Below are 24,349 nucleotides of genomic sequence, written 5' to 3'. Positions count from 1 at the left end.
ATGTTTTATGACTATTTAACAGTGTGTATTCTTCGTGATAGATTCACTAGTATAGTACAGGTCAAGAGTCGGCTGAAGCAATGTCATGTTGTATGACTATTTAACAGTGTGTATTCTTCGTGATAGATTCACTAGTATAGTACAGGTCAAGAGTCGGCTGAAGCAATGTCATGTTGTATGACTATTTAACAGTGTGTATTCTTCGTGATAGATTCACTATAGTACAGGTCAACAGTTGGCTGAGTAATGTTGTCATGTGTTGATTACTTAACAGTGTGTATTCTTCGTGATAGATTCACTAGTCATATATAAGGTCAGCGAGTCGGCAGTCAAGCAGTGCATGTTGTATGACTACTTAACAGTGTGTATTCTGTGTATTCTTTCGTGATAGATTCACTAATATAGTACAGGTCAACAGTTGGCTGAGCAATGTCATGTTGTATGATTACTAAAAAGTGTGTATTCTTCGTGATAGATTCACTAGTATAGTACAGGTCTGCTGTTGGCTGAGCAATGTCATATTGTATGACTACTTAACAGTGTGTATTCTTCGTGATAGATTCACTAGTATAGTACAGGTCAAGAGTCGGCTGAAGCAATGTCATGTTGTATGACTACTTTAACAGTGTGTATTCTTCGTGATGGATTCACTAGTATAGTACAGGTCAACAGTTGGCTGAGCAATGTCATGTTGTATGATTACCTAACAGTGTGTATTCTTCGTGATAGATTCACTAGTATAGTACAGGTCAACAGTTGGCTGAGCAATGTCATGTTGTATGATTACTTAACAGTGTGTATTCTTCGTGATAGATTCACTAGTATAGTACAGGTCAAGAGTCGGCTGAAGCAGTGTCATGTTGTATGATTACTTAACAGTGTGTATTCTTCGTGATAGATTCACTAGTATAGTACAGGTCAAGAGTCGGCTGAAGCAATACCATGTTGTATGACTACTTAACAGTGTGTCTTCGTGATAAATTCACTAGTATAGTACAGGTCTATAGTTGTATAAAGCAGTGGCATATTGTATGACTACTTAACAGTGTGTATTCTTCGTGATAGATTCACTAGTATAGTACAGGTGTAGAGGCGGCTAAAAGCAATGGCATATTGTATGATTACTAAAATATACGAGATTACATATAGTTGCGGTTGGTGTAACAAGGAGAACCTATAAGAACAGGTTTAACAGTTTTATTTAAATAGGGTATTTGTACATCCTATTATTTGCACTTCCCATATTATATGGAGGAAAATAATTCATTTATATACCTCAGTTAAGAAGCCACACATTTAACTATATTTCCAAATTTCACACTATCTTTCGTATATTTATATAATCATCTGGGTTATAGATGAAAATTGTTACTTCTGTATCAGATGCAAGCTACTAGTAGGTTATTTTAACATGAGTTAAACTCATTCAAAAGTTAGAAAACTGTATTGCAACGGTTAGAAACTTATTAACAAAATCTTGAACTTAATATTGAAGTGTAAAGGGAATTAGTGAGTAAATATCAATATTTTATTAAACAATAACCTTGTCCTTTTCAATAAGAAAAACGATTGGACAATAGCCTATGTAATGATAACTAGATACATCCATCCAAACTATATCTGTGTAATGTAGTTACTGAAATATTATACCAGGAATTTAACATGGGCTATCTTTAAGTAAGATAAGATGGGTTGATTAAAGAATTTGATAACAGTAAGTTTTATTTGTACTTTTCTTAAAACTACAATTATTTCAGGTCTTATTACGCAACGTGATTTTTACAATGTACAGTTAAAGTATGGAGTGATGTACATTTACGGGAAGATCGTGGTGTAAGGTACTTTATGTACGACGTTGTCAGCAATCTGCCGGAATGCTGCTCCCAAGGCGGTCTGTACAGGCCCTCTCATGTCATCCAAGATTTGTTTCCAATTGTCATTCAGCACAAGATTCATATTTTCACCTGCAAAGAATCAAGAATTAAGGATCTGGTATGTATTAGGCCACTGAATCTTTAATTAATCTGATAAATTGATTATGTGAAATAAAGAAGAATTTAAAGTTTTTATTAATTTTTATGTTTATTTTACTGTAAACGGTATTTTGATCGGTAATTAGCAAATAATCCTGCGATATTACTTCCAAATCAAGCTCTCATGGAAGATTCCAGTGGAATATTTATTTCAACTAAAAACATTTTTAATGTATTTACTATCCAAATATAATTTTACAGAGCTGATCACGGTAATTTGTATGTATTATGCATTAAGAATAAACACATGAGAATCTAGAAATACAGTACAGTGTACAACTACCTAAATAGTGAACATAAGAAGAACAAATAGTTATTACCATTATCTTTCATATATCTCTTGAGAGAGGTATACAGGGCATCCATTCGGATTGCCCTCTATACTCTCGTCAAGAGGCATATGAGTGGTAATAATAATATTTATTCTTTTTATGTGTAATATTAGCTGGTTGTACACTGTACTCAGTTTCAAGATTTTGCAAGGCTAGGTTGACATTTTTTATATTATTTGGTAGGCTCTTTAATCCAATTCCATTGCTTGTTTACTGTTAAAGCATAGCCGAAACAAACATTATAAGTGTGATTTAAATAAGAAAAACAATTTCTTGATAAATTGTAATTGATCGAGAAATATCAATCTGTTGCTAGTAGTCTTTTCATGAAAGATACCACAAAGATCTCTGGTTTTATGTAACCAATGTTCATCTACGACTTAATTGCCTTGCCTAGGTCTAGACTTAATTGTGACTTAGGTTTCCTCATTAATAATAACTTCGTATTTCAATTCCCAACACTAATAGTATTTATTTTAGTTAAGAATTTAATTTATATGCACCTAAGGCTATTAGATAAAGCCTAGAGTTTCAGACCACTCAGAATTTACGATTGAAGTTTGGGAAATGTGATATTTAAAGGGCTGAGGAAAATGATCGTTATATTGGAATTTACCTTTGTTAACGCTTACCTAGTTCTTTGTTACCATTGAAGAGGTTCTGCAGGTCGTAATAGACTCTGTCAGCTTCGTTGACTACAAACTTGAGAGAAGTCACCTGAGCAAAGTCCTTGCCATCCTTGGTCAACGGTTTGGCTATGAGTTCCGTGATCTCTCCTTTAGGGTTCACTATAAAAAAAACACATAAAAACTGTTAGAAATTAATTACTTTTCTCTTGTTTATTGGTCTATAAGGAGTTTTAACTTTATACATGAAGATAAAAACCTTTACTATGAAACAGTACTTTGTGTTTTTTTATATAGTTGGTTTGATCTAATGAATATTCAGGAATCCCTTACACTGTATTTCTATAATTGTTTTATTGAGTGCTGTATTAACTTGATTAAAGCAATAATTAATTACAGTTCATAATTAACAAACAATAACTATTATATACTATTTATATTGACCGACATCAACATGGTTAAATTTGAGTTTGAATCTGATTAAAATTCAATTAAGTTATTACATTTTGTTGAAGCAATTAACTATTCTTACTAATCGTTTTCAATACTAATATTATACTTATTGCCTTGTTAGTAATAGTTTGAACCAAATCTATTCATTGCTATAAGTATTTTTATATCTTTCAAGTTATTGTTATATTGTTATTAATTTATTGCTATAAATCTAATTATTTGTTAAGGGAACTATATTATTAGTTTTTAATTTGATTCTATTTCTATTATTATTGAACTATAAATACTTATTCGCTGTTATAAATGAATTATTATATTTTAATTGAGCTACTAAAGATATTGATTTATAACGATGTTTCTAGGATTTATTTATTAAAATTTTTCCTGTCTTAATTAAAACTGATGTACGGTTCAATAATTTACAACATTAAACAATGATATTCGTAATTCCGGACCGAGCTCATGGAATGAACATTTGTAAATGATCTTCTAAATAAAGATTATACAGTAATCGATTACTGATTACTGAGTTTGCTTTGAACCTGTTCAGTTCCTCAAACAGTTGTGACGTAATGTTACAATTTAACTTTGAGTTTCAAATCGTAACGTTAGCTATGCTAAGTCAATGACCAATAAAGTTGTTTTTATCACGAAAACCAAACAAATTACAGATGGAATGAAACAAACCTTTAACTAACCCATTTCTCCACGTCGGAGACGACTGTCATTACAACCGGCCACAACAAGCTTGTTCGCGGAAACCCTGTGATTAACGACGGAACTGCGCTGCCAGTGCCGCGAGCAAGTGGTGTTGTCCGGGAGTCCTTGAGACTACCACATGCCACTTGAGCTCTTTGTTATATGCAATTGCAAAAAGCTAATCAAAATTACCTCCGGGTTTAAAAACATTATTAGAATAACACGACTGCTGAGTGTATAATTTTTGTTTAAGGCATGTAAATGCGTACCAGAGATCTCATTTACTCTTCGAATTCAACCTACAGTATGTTTTTTAAAGGGACTTAGTTTAATAGAAAAATATTGAAAGCCTAGTTCAAGAGTTTGATTTACTCTATAACAAATTTGCAAAGTTTAACAGTTACCTAAACACGCTTAATTTTGTTATGTAGGGACTCCAAATAACAAAATTACTAGAATTCAGTTTATTATACGAGACACAAGTTGATATACTATTTATATAGTCTGGTATATCAGTCTAGTGTCTCGCATAGCAAGATGATGGTGAATTGGTTACTTGGAGTATCTACATAACAAAATTAGGTATATTCCACACAACCCAGTAACAGATACGATAGTAGACTAGTGATATACAAGAAGCTAGACAGGCATATAGGTACTTTCACTGTTGTATTAGGCACTGCTCTTATTGCAGACCGTAGCAATACATATATTTGGCGTACTACCTGTTTTACGGCTGTTGTTTTATGATAAATGATGTTCGGCAGGTTGAGTTCATGCAATTCTAATGATAGGTTAGGTAACACACGAACTCGCAGAATTAGAATTCTCTGTTTGTTGTATTATAAAACAAGTTCAATATTTAGTAATACAAGTCATAAAGTTGTTATAGAATGGGCAGGATGACGAATGATGTCAGGAGGAAGGCAAAACCTAGAGAAGAGGTCTTACCTTGACATCTTGAGCGACTAGGAATGTGCGTCAACCATTTGTCTTGTCATTAAAATGCTCTTATTTAGCTTTAGTTAAATTTAAAATAATTTCTCATAACGTTATAATATATTAAAGCATGAGCAGAAATAAATAATAACGTAAAATAATGACTGATATTAATGTTGCTAATTTATATTAGAGTTCTAAACGATAGGCATTTACCTGCAAGATAAATCAATATTGAAATATTGCAGAAAAATAATAATGTAGTACCAAAAAGGTAAAATCACTAAAAGGAGAATAGGGTAATTCACTCTTTAGTGAACCATATACACTGGATATGGACAATTAAGTAAGTTAAATTGACAAACAATAGAAACATGAAGTAAATGGTAGGTTTTATAGCAACAAATAGTGCGTAATAAGTCACAGAACATTTAGAAACAAAATTCTCTCAGACAAATGCAAAAAATCAATTATATTAAAATTCGGAATTTAATGTCAAAAAGAAATTATGACTTTGCAACACCTGTATGTTTATTTTGTTGTGGAATTAATAATTAGTTGGCTACAATACTGCAATAATAGGAGACTGATCAATTTACAGAAACGAGTGTGACAAGAGGACGGAAGCAACGGACCTTTGTCCTAATTAAATTCCTCTCAGATTGCAAGGCTATATTCAGTGTGGTAGGAGTGTGGCTGCCAAGAGTGTAATCAGCTGATCAGTATGCGACCACACAACTGACCGACCTTGGACTTGACTTCGCGTCCACAGCTTATAGTCGTTACCGTTGGACACTGATTCTAAGTAAAACTAATTACCTCGTGATTTGTCAAAATACGCGTTTTAAAAATGTTATAAGGCTTCACAAATTTAAAATAGAAGTCGAGCTTCAACTTCAATTTCAATTACATTTGTTTAATTTTCCAAACGAAAATTTTCTGTAAGCGAAAAAGAGTTGCAATCGATTCCATGGATTGAATATTGCAAAATGATCAAGTGAGAAGAAACCTAAAATGGATGATGACATCTAGGCCTGTTTAACACGTTCACATTTGGAGGATTGGATTAAAAAGATATCAAAGAAGAGTGGTGTCAGGAGGGTTATTAAGAGCAATGTATGTACTCCCATTTTTACTATGTGCTATATTTACTAGCAGCAGTAAATGTGATTAAAGAAATTTCAAAACCATTAATTTGTCATTGACGTTGAAATATTTTTAAACCGATCTAATAACGAAAAAAGAATATTTTTTATAAAAATTTAGGGCAATTACTCCCCATCAAAATAATGGAGTCCTGAGTGTATACAATTTAATGCACCTTTATACGTGCACATACACTACAGTACGTATAAATACAGTGATGCATTATACTGTTGCAGTAAAATATTCGGTCTTATTATTATTTATTGTCAATAATTTTATACATATATTTTATAAAGTTAACTAGTTATATTTATTTATATTCAAGTGTGTGGTGATATGTATGATAAAACGTATATTGCAGTTAAGTTTCTCTTGTAGATAACATAATTTATAGTGATCGCAAAATTAATACACAATGGTATGTAACGTGATACCAAAAGATTAAGTGTGCTGCATCTTTTAAAAGTGTCTTGTCAATGGTTTTTAATTTTTAAAATACCTAAAAGTAATATAAAAATTTAAATAAATACAAGTAGTTTATATTTTCAGTAGTATAACGTCAGAAGGGTTGTTTTATAATTAAGAAGTGTAACATACTATAAAAAACAATTTTTCAAATTCAACTAAGTTTGTACAAAAATAAATATAATATAATTTACGTAAAAGCTAAAAATTAATTACGTACTAATTTATATTTCATATTATATAGTTAATGATTATATTAACATATTATATAAAGTTAATACGGAACATTTTAATTACTTTTTTATTCTATCAGTTCTTATTCTTTGAGTTTCTTTAAAAATTGTTGATGATTAGTTTTTTATACGTAGAAGCTCAACCAATAAAAGGGAACGTGTTCTCATCACTGCTACGTGAGCTCTGAGAAAAGGTGGCTTGGGAAAATATAAACAGCAAAGTAAGCTAGGACCAACCCCAATTTATTTATCTTTTCGATTGGTTCTTACCTTACATAAACTTGTTTTAACGTGAAGTACAGTTGAATTGTGACATTACGTTAACGATTTTGAGAAGACGTGGGAAGAAGAAAATACACAATTATACCTACTCATTTATGCAATTTAAATAATTGTCCTTACGAGAAAATTGTAAACATAACTATTAATTGGACAGTAAGATCTGTACTCTTGAAGGCTGGATATATCGTCTAGATGGTCAATGTATCTCTGTACTCAGTTTCAGCTTTGGGCTTAAAGCTTCAATGGGTCAGTCCTAAATGGATTTATGGACACCGCAAGACTCACTAATTGCCTCAAAGAAAGAGACTACGTCTCTCAACCACTTTCAATTTAGTTGCACTCGTGACTTCCAAATAGGCATAACCTAGTTATTCTTCCCTATTATATATATTTATATAACTGATAATTTCATATAATGATGTAATATAGAGGCTAAATACAATTAAGTCCATACGCCTTGCTTAGAGATGGGGATTTGCTGACTACATGATCCTTAGGTGTCCATGAGTGCCCGATACAGCTAAGATCTTTGCAAGCTGGTGCAGCGACAGTCCTAATAGTGCCTGATGGATTAATATGTTCTTCAGGAGCTCTTGGTCCAGTTACCCCCTTAGGTAGTGCTATCTTTACTTACCTAGAGTGATGTTGCAGCGACCCGTCCCTTGGATGGGTAGGACAAGTACCTTGCCGTTAATTGTGTAGTCGCCCTGCAGCATTATCGGGCCATCGATCTCGATCTTGGACTTCATCTTATATCCCTCCACATCCATACTGAGAAAGCGAAAAAGTTTCATTAAATATTTAGTCAAAAAAGCAACAAAGTCTGTGAGAATAAATATAAGTACGCGTGGTAGTTTCATCACTTCCTTTCTCTATGTGTTACTGGTACTTTGGTATTATTCGTCAAAAAAGCAACAAAGTCTGTGAGAATAAATATAAGTACGCGTGGTAGTTTCATCACTTCCTTTCTCTATGTGTTACTGGTACTTTGGTATTATTCGTCAAAAAAGCAACAAAGTCTGTGAGAATACATATAAGTACGCGTGGTAGTTTCATCACTTCCTTTCTCTATGTGTTACTGGTACTTTGATATTATTCGTCAAAAAAGCAACAAAGTCTGTGAGAATACATATAAGTACGCGTGGTAGTTTTCATCACTTCCTTTCTCTATGTGTTACTGGTACTTTGGTATTATTCGTCAAAAAAGCAACAAAGTCTGTGAGAATACATATAAGTACGCGTGGTAGTTTCATCACTTCCTTTCTCTATGTGTTACTGGTACTTTGGTATTATTCGTCAAAAAAGCAACAAAGTCTGTGAGAATACATATAAGTACGCGTGGTAGTTTCATCACTTCCTTTCTCTATGTGTTACTGGTACTTTGGTATTATTCGTCAAAAAAGCAACAAAGTCTGTGAGAATAAATATAAGTACGCGTGGTAGTTTCATCACTTCCTTTCTCTATGTGTTACTGGTACTTTGGTATTATTCGTCAAAAAAGCAACAAAGTCTGTGAGAATACATATAAGTACGCGTGGTAGTTTCATCACTTCCTTTCTCTATGTGTTACTGGTACTTTGGTATTATTCGTCAAAAAAGCAACAAAGTCTGTGAGAATAAATATAAGTACGCGTGGTAGTTTCATCACTTCCTTTCTCTATGTGTTACTGGTACTTTGTTATTATTCGTCAAAAAAGCAACAAAGTCTGTGAGAATAAATATAAGTACGCGTGGTAGTTTCATCACTTCCTTTCTCTATGTGTTACTGGTACTTTGTTATTATTCGTCAAAAAAGCAACAAAGTCTGTGAGAATAAATATAAGTACGCGTGGTAGTTTCATCACTTCCTTTCTCTATGTGTTACTGGTACTTTGGTATTATTCGTCAAAAAAGCAACAAAGTCTGTGAGAATACATATAAGTACGCGTGGTAGTTTCATCACTTCCTTTCTCTATGTGTTACTGGTACTTTGGTATTATTCGTCAAAAAAGCAACAAAGTCTGTGAGAATACATATAAGTACGCGTGGTAGTTTCATCACTTCCTTTCTCTATGTGTTACTGGTACTTTGGTATTATTCGTCAAAAAAGCAACAAAGTCTGTGAGAATAAATATAAGTACGCGTGGTAGTTTCATCACTTCCTTTCTCTATGTGTTACTGGTACTTTGGTATTATTCGTCAAAAAAGCAACAAAGTCTGTGAGAATACATATAAGTACGCGTGGTAGTTTCATCACTTCCTTTCTCTATGTGTTACTGGTACTTTGGTATTATTCGTCAAAAAAGCAACAAAGTCTGTGAGAATAAATATAAGTACGCGTGGTAGTTTCATCACTTCCTTTCTCTATGTGTTACTGGTACTTTGGTATTATTCGGAGGCCCCCGTTTATGGAAGATTTGTTTCTAACCGGGGATCTACAAAAGCTACAATATTATAAAAAACAGACTTTATTTGATGATTGCTTCTTGTTTTCTGCCTCCTAAAAAAATATGTCGGCGAGAGGGAGGTCTCTCCGTCCCTCTTTTCTGCTTTTTATGCGTGAATTACGTTATCATAAATGTGTTCTTGATAGCACTAAAGTTAACATCGCATTTTAGGAGGCAGAAAACAAAAACCGATACTCATAATGAGATAAATTTCACAGTAAGTTAAATAAAGTCCTTTCTTTAAAATAATGTAGTTTTTTAAATTCCCGGTAAGGAAAACTCTTCCAAAACTAGTGGCATCCGGATAGTACTAAAGTACCGATTTACTAAATTTGTACGATACTTCATCTCTTAGTATAAAGCAATGTTAACCATATTTATTTGTTGCAGTATGGTGCGCTATTTATGAGATTTATTCTTAATAATTTCTTAATTACACGTTTTATTTTTTTAATTCAAGGGCACAACATTACCAGGTAGAGATCAGTGCTTTTTAACACTTGGTATTTTTGAACACATGTCGAGAGAGTGAGTCGAATAGAAGAATTAGACATTTCTGTAAGGGAAGAGATAACAAGAAGTAGATATGAGTTATCCTTCGCCGCATTTCATTACTACGTGTTTGTTTATCTTTTCCTTGTTTTAAATTTATTTGATTTAATTCTACAGCTAAGCACGTTATTCTCATAATTGGTAATCCTTAATTTAACCCTATACAACTATATAGGTATGTAAACAAATAGCAACACTAATTCCTGGCACAATCTGCTTACAAGTATTTATATACAGATTTCGTCTAAAATTCATTTTGAGCCTTCACCAGTGTTCCTTTCAGTTGATCCGAAAGTATAAGTATCTAAATGATTCAAGGAAATTAACACTTTGGGTTTAATTAACAATATAGTAAAAAAAGCTATGAAGCATGTTCCGATAACTGAATATACTTAATACCCTATATAATACATTATTTTAATATACATAACATAAAATTTGTAACAAAATAATGTGTTTATGGTTTATAAGACATATAAAAGTAATTATTGTTTTCAAAGCAAAATCGTCTTGAAAATAATTTATAATAGTTAATATTTGAATTATAAAGAGTTAGTATACATCTTTAAGCTTCATAAAAATGACAGAACGGTGGCTAATAAAATACAGAGAGTTTATAAAGGCACATAGCATATTTATAGTCATACAATATGATACTCTTATTTTCAAACAAATAATTTACAATTTGAGATTTGTTGCATTTAATTATACAAGAACTGGTTTTAAAGCACTACTATTTCCTGTGAGCTTTTTGACGTGACAACGTCTTAAATTAGGTTGCGGCTCGGAGTCACTCATGAAAAAGTGGAACGCCCGGTAACGTTACGATGCCCGTCCAGTGGGATAAAGCAGATAACTATGTTTATTCGTGAAAATGTGGAGTGCTTAGATTCGTCATTTACAACAACTACAACAATAAAGGTAAATAATTGTACACTGATATTTCATTATCGTAAACTATGATTGATTGATTAATTGTTAGATTGACACAAAAGTTGAGAAACTGAGTTTATAGGTTATGTCATACTATTGACAAATGTTGATAGTGTTAAGTAAACTATTAGTTTAAATCACTCTGCAATCAATCGTAATTCAGTCGATTGAGAAGAAACAGCGCGTATTGCTAGTCAAACATTTAAAATAACAAATTATAACCTCTAACCTGTCATAACAGTGCGACCAAACAAACGAACTAAACCGACCAATCACCACGCGCGGAGTTAGAATTTAACTGTGTTTAGCAAGAATTTCAAATTCCAATTTTAGTAAATGTTTTATTCAACTTTACCATTTACAATAACAAATTTTAATTAATTTCAAATTATGTACAATGTTTTAGTAAACAAAATATATTTCTATAGTTAAAATTTGTGCAATTCTTATTTTCATTCAATTCCTTTTTCCTATTGTGCAATTTAATAATATTCATATCAATAAATATTCTACCGATAAAAAGACGTTGTCACGTAAAATATTCGCCCGTAAAACCGACTTTACAGGCAACCATAATTTTTTATAAATATGAAAGAAGATACCATGTAAATCTATAAAATTCTTAGTATAAAACATTCTGATGGAGGAATTGCATTTCGATAAAAAAAGTACTTAAAATTTCGTCGTTTTTTAAAGTTATACTAAACTGAAAAAATATCATTTTCTTCAGTCATATATGAATAAAAAGTGTTACTCCCAGAAGCATAACTAATATAAATACTGTAAAAATTTAATATTTTTATCTTCAGCCATTTTTATTTCCAGTACAGTGCAGTAAAATTAGCCAAATTATGATAAAAATGCTGATAGGTTTAAAAATTAGTACATTAGTACATTTTTCTGTTTTTTTCACCCGATGATGGAGGTGAACTAAGGGAGGAGGAGGTGTAAAGTACAAATTTACAGTTTTTTACAAATATCTAAGAAACTATTAATTTTAGCGCAAAAACTACTCAGTATAAAAGAAAAGAAAATTGTCTACACAAAAGATCCTATACAAATTTGTTGTTGAATTAACAAATTTCGTGATATACGTCTGGAAATTGCCTAAAAGGCATTACAATTCACGAGATATAATTATTATAGCCATATATAATTAAAGTAATACCAATTTTCCTTATCACAGTTTCAATGTCTAGTTTGACTGGCTTGGTTTCTACAACTGGTAAGTTCCTTAATGGATCCTAATAAATATACTAAAATACTTTTTAAGGGGAGGGAAGACCAAAAGAAAGGATGGAAGTTTAAATTTACAGCATGTTAGCTTTTAAAATGCCAAAAAACTATTAACATTAGCAAGAAATCTATTAGCGCATAAATTAAAAGACTCGATTTTCAGGTATCAAGGTAATCTTCATCGTTGTGATTTACCTCTGTTTACAGGAGGCTATATTGCTACGTTGTCAGGGTCGACAGCAGCTGCACACTAAAATACAGAATATTCCGGCTTTTCGGCAACCAAATTTACCTTTACAAGATTTAGTTAGTGCAGCACTAAGTATTATGTACAACACAGTGTGGGGTGTTGGAGCTGCCAGGGTGGTAATAGACCCTAAATTCCCTCTAATTCCTCGTTTCAAGCTCCACTTCTGAGGGGGTAACTGGTTTTTTCCAGCAACCAAGTTATTGGTGGTTGACTTCAAGAAAGCCGAGTATCGACATTTGTTGAGGTCGGTCTGATTGGTTTTGGTGTGAACGTCTGTTTTAGCGTGAGTCATGTGTAAGCATTGGGGTCAGTAATAGTTACCTAATTGATTGTAGTTTACTGTCCGTATAGTGTAGTATGTGTGTTCCTTGTCCTTCCTTTTAATATCACAGACACTAACATAAAAGGATGGGAGAAAAACGAATTACATTACAATATTTAGGAAGCAAATGTGTTTGTTTAAACTGGAGAAATAAAAACTTTTCTTGAGGTGTTAATCCCATAACAAGTACGACAATATCTTTTTCAAATAGTTAGCAACAACAAAAGTCTGTATTTTGGCATTTGGAGGAAGTGGATTTTTGGGTTGGGACAAGTTAGTATTCAGCCTGTTAGTACTACTACAGTTGTTCCTTCAATATGACATTGTTATAAGACACCAACCATTTAATTTTATTCTATTCAGTAGTACTGTTAATATAAAACCTTAAATGCCCTCTAGAGTCTCTTTTTACAATTATCAGCCCCCAAAACAAAAAATCGAAATAACTTAAATATAGCGGATCAACAAGGAAATCACTTACTCGACGCTCTTGATCTTGGCGTTCTTCAGGCCCAGAATATCCAGGTTCTTGAAGGAAATTTCCACGCTGACTGCAGTATTACTGCCCTTGGGAACCTCTAGGGAATCCACCCTTAGCGGATCGATAGAATTCAAACCAAATTGGGGAATACCTGTGGCAGAAAATTAAATGAATTACATCTTCCTAAAGTACATTACGAAAAAAACAATACAAGAAAATTGTGTATAAAAACTCATGAGCAAAATATATAAATTGTAATGTTACATGAAGTATTAAACTTTAATCTTACGAAAACGTCAGGGAAAACATTCCAGTCGTCTAGAGCAAGTGTTTTGTGCCTCGCGGGAATATCTTACAGTACAAACCTCCCACCTTCTATGTTAGCTTTCAAACCCAATACCAATCCTGCCTTTATTGTTTCTGGAATACGGCACAGTGGTATTTTCGTTCAATGCATGCTATTATTCCAAGTTTCCTGAAGCCGCATAATAGATTTCAGTCTCCTTTATCAGTAATACTCCCTGTTATTATTTCAGATCCCTTTGTTATCCATAATGATGATATGCAGAGTAATTATCTTCCGGCTTGTTCACTACAATGTCTTCTATTAAAAATACATTAAATCAAGTAATCATTATCAGTTTCACAGTATAAATGTGCTATACATTTTTAAATTTGTATTTTACTTGGATTATTTATCCTAATAACATTATAAAATGGAAAAGGTTTTGGTGCACGTTTGTGCTTATATCATGCAAACGCTGATACGTTTCTAAATTGTTGCAGGACTCCATCAGTTTATGTAATTGGTGGTTACTAACAAAAGGCACTAACAATATCCCTGACCTCTTCATGGCTCCTCCCCATTCCGCTTAAATAAATCCATAGCAACAGCAATTAAATCAATCTGTTTGATGAAAGTAAAATCCGATGACAGGAAGAAAGCTAATTCGGAAAGAACGAAATAAATGTCGACAAAAACAAATATAAATTATAAAAAATAGTGTTGACTGCATTACAAGTAGACCGAAAAAATGTAATAATAAATAAATATAAATATATTTATATTTATTTATTAGATTTTTATTAGATGTTGTCTTAGGACTATAAATTTACGAATCTTTGTTTTATAGTTTAACTAAGTGCGTAATGCACTTTATATATAAAACTATAAAACAAAGATTCGTCAATTTTAAATAAAGCCACGATCGGTATAAATTGTCCAAATAGAAAGTACTATTTTTCGGTGTCTTGTGAACAGTTGCGTTCTCCCTATAATAAAGCACCCAAAATATTCTTTAACAAATACTACTTGTAAAGCATAAGTCTAAAACATTATAATTACAGCCACTATAACATGCACCAATTTTTATAATGAACTCATTTCTGTTGATTTTGGCTCATAGTATTTACAATACAATCGGCTAAACACGTGTTAACTAGACGAAACACAGGTTTTAAGACTAACTCTCCATACGGATTAGTTCTAATGATGGTTTAGTTATCTCATTACATGTGTTCCTGAGATAACTCAAGGATTACCAAAGATTGATAAATTAAACATGTATTGTCTTCTGAGATCTCTTACAGAAACACGATACACCAGCATGTTAAATAGCATGTTTGTTCACCTTTAACAAGTTCCGGAACAGCTTTCTGCAGCGAGTCTCGGACACACTCGTTCAGCTTGGCGGCCGGCAGGCTCCTCTTGCACGCCTTGAATCTGGGCGCTGCAACAATCAATTAATTCCAGTATTATTCCAATCTTTGTACGTAATTTAAAAAATAAAAACAATATGTTTCTTGTGTAACTTACAATCATACAGTTGAATTTAAACCACGTAATTTTCTTGCACACTACATTTTATGAGCATCACATTGGAATAATAACAGAATAGAAAAATTTGTTAAAGTTGCGTGCTGTTAAAAGGATTCGGTGGATAAAGTTGCATTGTATGTTTTTCCATCTGTTTATTAATAACGCATTCATTATAGAACATCCCAGAGATTTAATCCGTAGGGACTTGGAAAGTTTCCGTTGCTTGTAGTTTCTGATCGAGAAAGTTATATTAAGTTACACTTCCCATTTCTAACTAAATACATATAACAACTCCCAAATAAATAGAGAATATTTCTGGTAGTTGTTTACTAATCCATGAAAAGTTAATTGTATTTAAATAAATTGTTGCAAAAGAAGAAGTACAAAAATAAACATTATTATCATAAATACTTCATATTTATATTATACGAGAATATAGTGTACATAATATCCAGAAGCGATTAAATATTAATATATTTCAAAATGACAAAATATATTTATGCATTGCAGTTAAGTATTCTCCAGGAGCTCTTCACTTTTTGACTACCAAAGTTTATTGTTTATGTCAAAAAAATAATCATTTATCTATCTTCTGAAGAATCAAATTTAACATAATTCAGGGTAAATTTTCAAATAAACAAATTTCGAACGATATAAATTTTATAACAGTGGCAAACGATTTATTGTTATTTGTCGTTTCTTCCCGTAGAAGAAACCAGCAAATCTTGTAAGATATTCCCTAGAAAAGACTTTACCTAAGCCGATTAGTGTATAATTTTGAATATTTTAATGAATTAAGGACATAAGTATGCAAACATACCTAGATGACCTTCAAAAATAATAATGAGGCTTTTCAATGTTGGAATTATACAATCCATATTGTACCGTTTGAGTAATATTTGACTTTGTTATATTAAATAGATAGAAACCACTGATAGGCTCAGTATGTTAATGGCTATATAATTGTTACACCTACTAAACCACTGATATGTATTACACAAGAAAATTTAACCAGTCACCATTTTTGATAATGTAATGAATTCGTGTTGGGAGTATAAAAATTAAAAATTTGTATATATTAATAAATATTTATATTTATAATATACTAAACAAATAAAATAAATATAATACTAAAAATATAATAATATTTTAAGTATAATATTATAAAAATATAATATAATACTAAAAATAAATCCACCATGGACTTCCTCCTTTGATGTTAAAAAATTACATTTTTCATGAAAATATGGAGGAAAATCGTATACTAAATTACAATTATTTTTTATCCGTATCAATTTTAATTATAAAGTTGATTCATTTATATACAAACGTATATTATTCAATTATTCAAATTATGTAGCGGAGTTTACATTTGGATTTTAGTAGAAAATACATTTGGAGTGATCGTAACCAATGTGACTTGTGTTGGTAATCCGACATTGTCTTTTTTTAATTGTGCATGTACGTTTTTGTTAATTGTTAATATTTTATTAATTTAAAAGTGTTACTGTTTAAAATACGTTATCCTTATTTATTTGTTGGACTATAAATGTTTTGCGTTAATATTTAATAAAAAATAAATATAGTATTACTAAGAGGACACTTATCTATTGGCTGGGGTACGTACCTGCACGGGCCAAAGCAGCTACGAGCAGCAGCAGCAGTGGGGTCCTGAGGGCAGCGGCCATATTGCTAGTGCAGGAGCAACTCTGATCTACGCGACAGAGTCCTCCAGTTATACTTGGTGGTCAAGGTCACGGCCTGCCTGGCTTCCATCGTCTAATGGGCGAAACAGGTTCCTTCGGAAATAATTTATATATTTATCATTACTCAGAAGGTTTGCTCAATTTACTTTGAAGAAATAAATAAAAAAAGTTTAATGTTATCTTTTGGCTGTTCTGTGGACATTAGTAGAAACCAAAATAATTCAATTCGCTCTCCAGAAGCAATAATGTGGTTGAAGTGAATACACAAAGATAGAGAATCCTTGCAATCCGTAGTCTCACATTCAATTATTCCGCATTATAACGATGAGGTAAAAACCCATGATGGATGGGGGTGTGCCTCGTAACATCCTCTAAATGGTACGTAAGCATACCTGAGATAACTTACTGCCATTGGAAGATGTCACCATGTTGAATCCATTTCTGGATCACTAAATTTTTCAAGACCAGCAGATGGTGAAATTTCTGTGAGGTTCTTATTGAGTACCCATGAGACAAAATGATTGTCCATAATTTTAGTTGTAAAGTTTGTCTTTTTTTACATGTAGGGATATCAGAGTACAGATCTTATGATTGAAGATTGTATTTGTGTTTAGTACGTAACTGCATTTGTGTATAAATGTTTTTGTCCCATTTCATCTTAATTGTTTCTGTTTGTAGGGAGATTTGAATAATTTCTATTTTATATACCTGAGTTGGTAAAACACTAAAATTGGGGGGCTTAGCAATATATAAGTAACCGCTACGAGATAACAAGAATTGTTTGATAACGTCTAGATGTAACCCACTCTTGCACTTATTTAATTTTTGTACCACTCTTCCCACCTATTCAAATACTTCTGTAGTAACAATGCCTACTGCTTTAATATTGCTGTTACATATAGCAGCAATTTTTATAAGAAGTACAAGTTTTAGACATTCACATACTTGTTTCAACTCATTCAAACCATTCTGAAAGGAGCCGAAATTTTGAAAAATGCTTGGTCTGTTTTAGAAATATTTAGAGTATCTACACTTTTATTTTCCCCCTGGTTTACATATGCATTCAGAAACACATATACAGGTGCACATTTACATTAGATTTTGCTTTTGTATATACTTCTACAGCAGAAATAATCGTATTATCTGAAATAATTAAAGTTTTAAAATTGATCCTTAAATTTGAGGCCAAAGTAGTTTTATAGGAGAGCAAACATACTGATTTTAGAATTTTGCAAAATCTAATAGTGAAGTCATTTCATTGGTTTATCCATGCAGTATGGTTGTAATTAGAAAAATAAAGCTCTAAAAAGGTTTTTCCATTTCATTGATTGATAATTGTTAGTATTTATATATGCTGTGATTCTATTTGTAGTAATTAACTTGTGTTGATTACCTTCTTTTATGTAATAATGAATCTTCAATTTGAAATTTAAAGACGACAGCTACATGTGAAATCTATCTTTCTTCGGAAGAGATATTTTTCTTCCATTGAAGTTCTTTTACAGGGTCACCACGGTGCAAAAGATGGTATGGTTTTTTCTAATTGGTATGGTTGGTATTTGAAATGGTCATTATGTTGCCATTGTTTTTTAATTTGAAAGTCACAGCCTTCAATACTTTCACTAATATAAAACATTTTTACTACAAAGCTCCTTTCCTCAAATAATCATTTAAGTGAAAAGGAAATTAAAGGGCATTTTTTTTAAATAGTCATTTTTTAGTAAATGGGTAGATTTTTAAGATAGCCGATCTCAATTGATGCAAACCTATAGGCGTGGTCTCTAATCACACACTTTCTTCCTATAACCCATTAAACACGGAAAATGATGGAACGGTATCTAATTATTGTTGAAAATGAGGGTCGAAGGATAATCTAACAGTGCATTTATCCAAATTAAAGACTTACATATATACTTACTATACTATACTATATTGTATTATACTATACTATACTGCACTGTACTATACTATACTGTACTATACTATACTACACTTACATATATACATACTTAGTCATTCGGCTTAAAATTGTCATGTTTTGTCCTAGCGTATTTTATCTTGTTGTGGACAATAAGAAAAGCGTAAAAAGCCTATTATTTATGTTTAATAACTCATTTACGTCAACATTTGAAATTTTTATACTTAATATTGAAGTATAATTAAACTTTTTGTATAATTTGGTATAATTAAAATACACGCCAGTCTATTATTGAAAAAATAACATATCGTAGGATCAATAAGTGATTACATAGTGAAACTGTAAAGTGATCTTGATTTGATAAACCACCGTAAATTAATACTGAGTCAGTTCTTAAAAATTAATGTAAAGGTTTTACAATCTGGACTATCATATATACACCTGTATGTTATGTACACCGTACATCGAGTCAAGGTCGTGTACATCGAGCAGTGAGTGACGGTCGTGTACACCAAGGAGTGAGTGACGGTCGTGTACAACATGGAGGGAAAGGGGTCGTGTACAGAGTGCAGAGTGTCACAGTCATGTTACATGAACATTGGGAATCGTTTTGTCCAGTGTTAAGTTTCAAAAGGGAAATTGTATATAGTATTACAAGTCAGCATTAACTGAGTAAACCTGTAATCATATATAACAATAATCATGTACAACAATATATTTTGTAACATTCCAATGAAATAGAAGCAATAGTTGGTGTACGTTTGTGCAAGTAAAATGTATCGTGACAATATAAGATATTCCTAATTTGGACCTCTCACTAGAAACGTTTTTATCATTTAGTTGGTACGTAGTAGAGTTGGTCAGTCCTACACATTGTAAGAGCAATGTTATGAATTTTGTAGTGTTGATACTTAAAACACAATTTTTTCATTCACAGCACCCTGTAGGCCAAAACTGTACAAACTGCTCAGTTCTGAGGTAATGACATTACTTCATTCTAAATACTCAACAGTTAGCGTACAGAATACAAGGAACTATACAGTTCTGAGTAATAACCACAAATGAGACTTGATAACTTTTTCCAAGACAACAGCAACATTTATAGCAGGAAATAAAGCATGTGTGTAAATAGATTATATAACGCGAATGTTGATGAATTGTTACCATTAAAACTTGGCATACAGTCCTCTCTCTATTCAGTGATAAACGACTGGTGTAAGCATTGTGTGAATCACGCCATACTAGAACGGAAACCAATTTGCATTGAATCAGTACACAACTACTGATATACGTGTAACAGCATTGGACCAATCTTCCACAAGCAAGCGATCGGTCGTCACTCGACCTTGTTTTGGTAGGGATAGAAATTTGTGTTTTACATACTTATATCGAACTGTCCAACACATTAATAACAGTTATATTAGCGTCAACAAACAAGACAAAGATACTAAAAATCGCTGATGATGGTTGTTTTCATAAAAAATGGAATAACATGTATAAATGAGTTACGTACAACTTATATTTATAAGTGCTTTTTGATTAATGCTGCACACATTTTTTTAACATTCCATATAACTCTATATTATTAATTATTTAGAATGTATTTTGAGTACGGTGATCAAGAACGAAAGCATTTCCCGAAAGCTCAGGGTAATTTGATGTTCAGAGAATATAATTCATACAAAAATTATAATTTTTCAATGCATAGGTAACTTTTTTTGCACTTTTAGATAAAATGGCAAGTATAAAATGTTTCAAGAACTAAAGATACTCTAGATTTACAAGCAATCTGTCGCTCAAAACTTTTCTTTTTTTGCTTATTAACATTGAGTAGTTATAAAATGCGTTCATAAAAACAACATAAAACGCCATGTGGCTGACGCAGTGTTGGTTAGATGTCCTGGCTAGCTTTACTTCTGAAAAAATAAGTATAACAACAGTTAACAAGTATTTAACAAAATACTACTAAAAGTAAATAATAAATACTTTTCCATATTATTTATTCAAAGTACTTCATGGAGTCATCTGATGATGAAACCTTTGGTTTCGAAAGACCTCGTCAAAAAAAAAAAAAAAAAAAAAAAAAAAAAAAAAAAAAAAAAAAAAAAAAAAAATTTGAAAAATATTGTATTATTCACATTTAGATTCACATTTAGTAGTATTTATAAGTTTTTTCCAATTGCTCCTAGAGTTTTAAAAGTATAACTGCTGTTGTGTGAAGTCTTTATCATAAAATCAATAGAGTTTTCCTTTAGACGAAGAGGAATTTTCCATCAAGACAGACAGACAGACAATGACCCGATTTTAAGGGGATTTTGTAGGGTCCTTAAAAATTACAGTACAACACACTACATACACTACAACTTTAAGTTAGTTAGATTTATATCTTAATTTATTTTAATGTAAGATGGATTCCAAAGTAGTGTTTCAATATCTTTTGAGAATATTCAAATAATATCCAAATTTATATATTTGAAAACCCTACATGTGTTAAGATATTTGGGTAAAAGCGATTGGTCGACTATACGACATACAAATCAGTACGACAGGCTGTTTCGCGTAACAGGTTGCGCACAAGTTTCATGAGCATTAAATCGGTCAGAAGAGATTGTTTAGTCCCAGCGTGAAAGGCATCGACAATGCTCAATCATGCTTAATGTAGATAATTAAAAATTTAGTCTCTAGTTCAGAAGGCTCTCGAGATATCGTGCCTACTGGGACGCCCACTCCTACGGAGGAACATGCACTATCTAGGATTAATCTAGATGTTGTTTATATTGAAATCAAGTTTCAAGCAAAGCTACAGCTCAATTCGTTCTCGAAACATCCTACGATATAGTTACGCTTCGCCGACGCTCAGCCAAATCCTTGGAATTCGATGTAGATATATAGAAATGAAGTTTTATGCAAAATTTCTACTTTATATCTCAATACGTTCACGAAATTTACTGCTAAGAGAGAAACAAACGGACTAACTGACAACAGGATTTTACAAGTCCCCTTAAAGCAGTGGTCTTCGTTAACGCTCAGCAAACTAAAATTGCTATTATACAAAGCTATTTGATGTGGAATAAATATTTACTATTATTAGGTTTTTGTTTACTACCAGAATTGCCTAGCGGAATTCAGTGACCACATACCACGACTGATATGAGTACACACGAGATAAATTCAACACTACCCCACTTGCTCTGTGAGTTAATACTTAGCAGTTTACTACTGTGGTTTGTATTATTACGATTAAACATTGGTACTGTGCATAAATGAAGAAGTCAAACTAAACTTATGACTTACGCATACAAGATGTTTAAGCTTACAATATTTTAATAACATACAAAAAGAAAAGAAATAGGGTAACATTTCTTAGTGATAAGTAATGCCTCTTAATCCATATTTATTTATACCGGGTCTCTTAAGAGTCCCCCCTCCCGTATTAACTTTCTTATGAATAGACTTTGGCGGATGTTTATATGACCAACTGAGGAGGAGGTTTTTGATATATGAACATTTTTGACCCCTCCCCTAAAATGTTGTATTTTGGGGATATGTCAAAATTGTTAAATAGGAACCTCTACCAAGTGACACGATGATGAATAGTTGTTACTTACAATATATGTACATATTTAAAATGTTCAGTTATATGACTTAAAAGAGGATAGCACACAACTAGTGGAACGTCATAACCATCGCCATCTATAGTAGTAATAATTATACCTTTGTGTAGTATTAATTTAATTGCTGAAGTAATTAGATTACTAATGTTATTATTTTCCTAGTTATCTTGATTTGATACCTAAATTCCTTTCATATATAAAATATCTGTTTCAGACAACTCCTTCTAAGCGTTATAAACTGTTTTGCTGTTAAGAAAAGTTACGTCGAAGGCTTGCCCAGACAAATCACACAGGATATTGATTACACATATAAAAATAATAGATTTATCCTAATGTAAAAAACCATTATGAAATGGTAATAAAATGAATGTGACTTACTTTTAAAATAAAATGTGTTAATAATGGCAAATTAAAGACAAAAGTTTAATAAAATAAATAATATATAGGACAGTATGTGCTTTTTCATATTAAGTTAATCTTAGTAGAGGAATAATTGAGATAAAAATCTGTTTTAATAATGTGAAAGAAGTACATTTATGTACATTTGTATATTTGTGAAACAGGAGGCGTGAATGGTAGTGGTTATTACGCAATCAAATTTTACTCTCGTTGGAAGAGATGTTTTTGATACAAATAAGATCATTTATATAAATATCTGGTTAGGTTAAAAAGGAAAAAGAGATTTGGATTGCCGAGGTTACCTCTCGATAAAATTATAGTGAATTGTGAAGTGATACTGGATAGAGAGGAACGGCAAGAATCAATTCTGGGACATAGTTGACGGCCACGCCGCCAAAATGACACATGGACTGAAGCTCCCTCTTTGTTCAAAAGTTAATGTAAAGATAGTCCCAAATTAATTTGTTAAATACTTACTAAAAGATTTTTTCATTAATAAATTGTAGCCTATGAGCTGTAAAGATTACATTGGGTAATGCAGATTACAAGAGGGAACATGTACTATGGTGAACAGTCCTCGAGTGAATATCCTGGACAGAAACAGGTCTGATCCCTGGACGCTGAAGTTTGTTTGTTGAGAGTTCCGGTCCATCTTTTATCTTGCCTGACCTTTTCTAAATCACATCACTCGGCCTTTATCAATCCACTGAGTTTGCCTGACGTTCGATCGATGAGATGAATTACATTATGTATACGCCAATGTAAGTCAATCGAGCCTGTCATTCTGAAACACAACATACTGTAGTTGTAATTAACAATTGGTTCAATTTAGATGTAGAGAATCAATTGTGTTTCTGTATAAATTTTACAATATTTTCCATACATGAAAAATCAATACAGTATCTAGTCATTCTATCCGAAACACAAAGTTCATTAGGAAATGATTTCTAATTATACAAGAATAAACGAATTGAAAGCGTTGGTGTATAGCTTTTAAAGATATTTCTAATAGAAAACAACAAGATATTATAAATTTCAAAATTACTGACTTTTGGCGCAAAAATACAAACACTTTTAACATACGTGAATTAAACCTCTTTAAACCCTTAAGACCGATGCTGGTGCCAAATGAGACATTTTCTTCATGATCTGAAAAAGCATCCACATTAAAAAATAAATAGAAATGTGATAATTGGTTGTACATTGAATAGTCTTATTAAAAAACACTTGACACTGAATGAACACTGAATCAAAGAGCAAAAGTTTGTATTTAGTATAGAAAAATCTTAAATAATTATACTTGAATATGTGCTATATAATTGTCAACACAGACTACCAAACATTAATTCAATAACTACATGAAAGTACTGTCTACAGTCTGAATTTTAGGTCTTAAAAGAAAATTTGCAAGCTCTAGATAAATTGCGACAGTTTCATTTAAAGTTTGCTGAAAAACAAATAAACTTGGTCCTTGATAAAGAACCT

At 31.9% G+C, this 24,349-nt stretch overlaps 1 protein-coding gene across 1 annotated transcript; it reads right to left on the bottom strand.

Annotated features, from left to right (window-relative positions):
* Nucleotides 1–1,692: 1,692 nt before the first annotated feature.
* On the bottom strand, nucleotides 1,693–17,002 carry LOC124357449 (protein takeout-like). The gene is made up of 6 exons (XM_046809270.1): nucleotides 16,855–17,002; nucleotides 15,040–15,138; nucleotides 13,409–13,559; nucleotides 7,843–7,979; nucleotides 2,998–3,153; nucleotides 1,693–1,964 (listed from the first exon to the last, which is right to left on the bottom strand). Exons 1-6 carry the CDS (start codon nucleotides 16,913–16,915, stop codon nucleotides 1,816–1,818), a joined length of 753 nt encoding a protein of 250 aa, XP_046665226.1. The 5' UTR covers nucleotides 16,916–17,002; the 3' UTR covers nucleotides 1,693–1,815.
* Nucleotides 17,003–24,349: the final 7,347 nt, after the last annotated feature.

This window comes from Homalodisca vitripennis, chromosome 3, assembly GCF_021130785.1.
Source record: "Homalodisca vitripennis isolate AUS2020 chromosome 3, UT_GWSS_2.1, whole genome shotgun sequence".
Lineage (NCBI taxonomy): Eukaryota > Metazoa > Arthropoda > Insecta > Hemiptera > Cicadellidae > Homalodisca > Homalodisca vitripennis.
Note: the sequence above shows the minus strand (reverse complement) of the source record. Positions and strands in the feature narration are given on the sequence as shown.